Consider the following 1,521-nt stretch of genomic DNA (forward strand, 5'->3'; position numbering starts at 1 on the left):
TGTTTGGAACAGTAATTAAAAGACTCTCTTTTGTGTTGGCAGTAACAGCATTACAGGTTCCATTTTCCAAGCAGACCACAATGTTCTTGAGGGATAAATTCCACCACTGTCCTTCTAAACCTCATCCTGGAAACCAAAGATGTCCAAGACAATAATCCCACACATCTTTGCAACATTCCAGCACCACTGCACTGGCTTGCTGCAGTGTGTCCAGTCACATCTGGCTTATATCTGGACACTGCTTGGGGATGATGGCAAATTCATGGGGCTCCCTATTTTGTTTGAGAAGGCAATGATTGCATTAGAACCTTTGGAGTTCTTGCTCATGCCCAGGATGTCCACACTGCTTTGCTCTGGCTCTCTTTTCCTGAAGATGTTTTTCATGGTTGACTGGAAGTTGTTGGTCACGAAGCAGTAGACAATGGGGTCCATGCAGCTGTTGAGGCTACTCAGGGTGACTGTCACGTGGTAGACAAGGAGGCTGACATCGTGGGGCATGTCTGGGTTGATGGAGATGGCTACTTGTCGGACGTGGAAAGGAGTGAAGCAGATCATGAAGATGATGAGGACGGTGCTCAGGAGCTGGACAGCCCTCATCCTCCTCTCCCGACTCTGGTGCATGAGGCTGGGCTTGGAGAGGGCGCCCATAATCCTGGTGGTGAAGAAGATGATGATGACGAGGGGGAAGAAGTACTCACAGACCATCAGGACCAGGATCTTGGAGAGGCAGCAGGCAGCAAACTGTATGGCCATGGTGAGGATGGAGAAGGTCACCACAGTGGCAAAGATCCAAATGAAGATGCAGATCCCCTTGGCACAGGTCGGGTTCCTCCATCTCCGCGAGGCCTCCAGCTGCACGATTGCCAGGTAGCGGTCGACGCAGATGCAGGTCAAGAAGAGGATGCTGCAGTACATGTTGACAAAGTAGCCAAAGATGTGAACCAAGGAGCAGTTCAGGCAGTCCCCTGCACTATAGAACATGATGATCCTGACAGGCAAGGAAAAACCCACCAAGAGATCAGTAACAATCAGATTGATGGTGTAAATAACTGAGGTGGTTTTTGTCTTGGTACGGAAGCAGAAGACGTACAAGGCCAAGCTGTTCAGCACAACACCCACCAGGAAAATGATGGCATTGACTACCAGCAGGGCAATCCACAGGCTGTAAAATTCTCTGTACAGTTCTGTGTCAGGGTGGATGAACTTGGAGAACAAGTACATGCTGGAGTTGGGCTGCTGGGTGGTGTTGGTAGACTCCAGGGATGAAAGTTGTGTGGAGGAGGTTGGCATGGTCACTGATTTCCCAGGGATCTGGAAGAAAAGAAACAGAGGTATATTGGTGGTTATGTCAGCATTTCCTAAGGCTCCAAATATTGTCTCTTGAGAACATTTTAACCAATAGATTTCTACATCTTCAGTAGTTATAAATATTGCTGTACTCTCTGAGCATCTTTTCTGCTGGTATGGGATTACCAATAATCCCTGGGTTTATAATTATTGTCTTGCAGTGGCTCCAGATGC

The 1,521-nt window shown here is 48.1% G+C and overlaps 1 protein-coding gene across 1 annotated transcript; it reads right to left on the reverse strand.

Moving 5' to 3' along the window:
* Nucleotides 1-225: 225 nt before the first annotated feature.
* On the reverse strand, nt 226-1,299 carry GPR20 (G protein-coupled receptor 20). The gene has a single exon (XM_030445758.1). It carries the CDS (start codon nt 1,288-1,290, stop codon nt 226-228), a length of 1,065 nt encoding a protein of 354 aa, XP_030301618.1. The 5' UTR covers nt 1,291-1,299.
* Nucleotides 1,300-1,521: the final 222 nt, after the last annotated feature.

This window comes from Calypte anna, chromosome 2 (assembly GCF_003957555.1).
Source record: "Calypte anna isolate BGI_N300 chromosome 2, bCalAnn1_v1.p, whole genome shotgun sequence".
NCBI classification, from domain to species: Eukaryota; Metazoa; Chordata; class Aves; order Apodiformes; family Trochilidae; genus Calypte; species Calypte anna.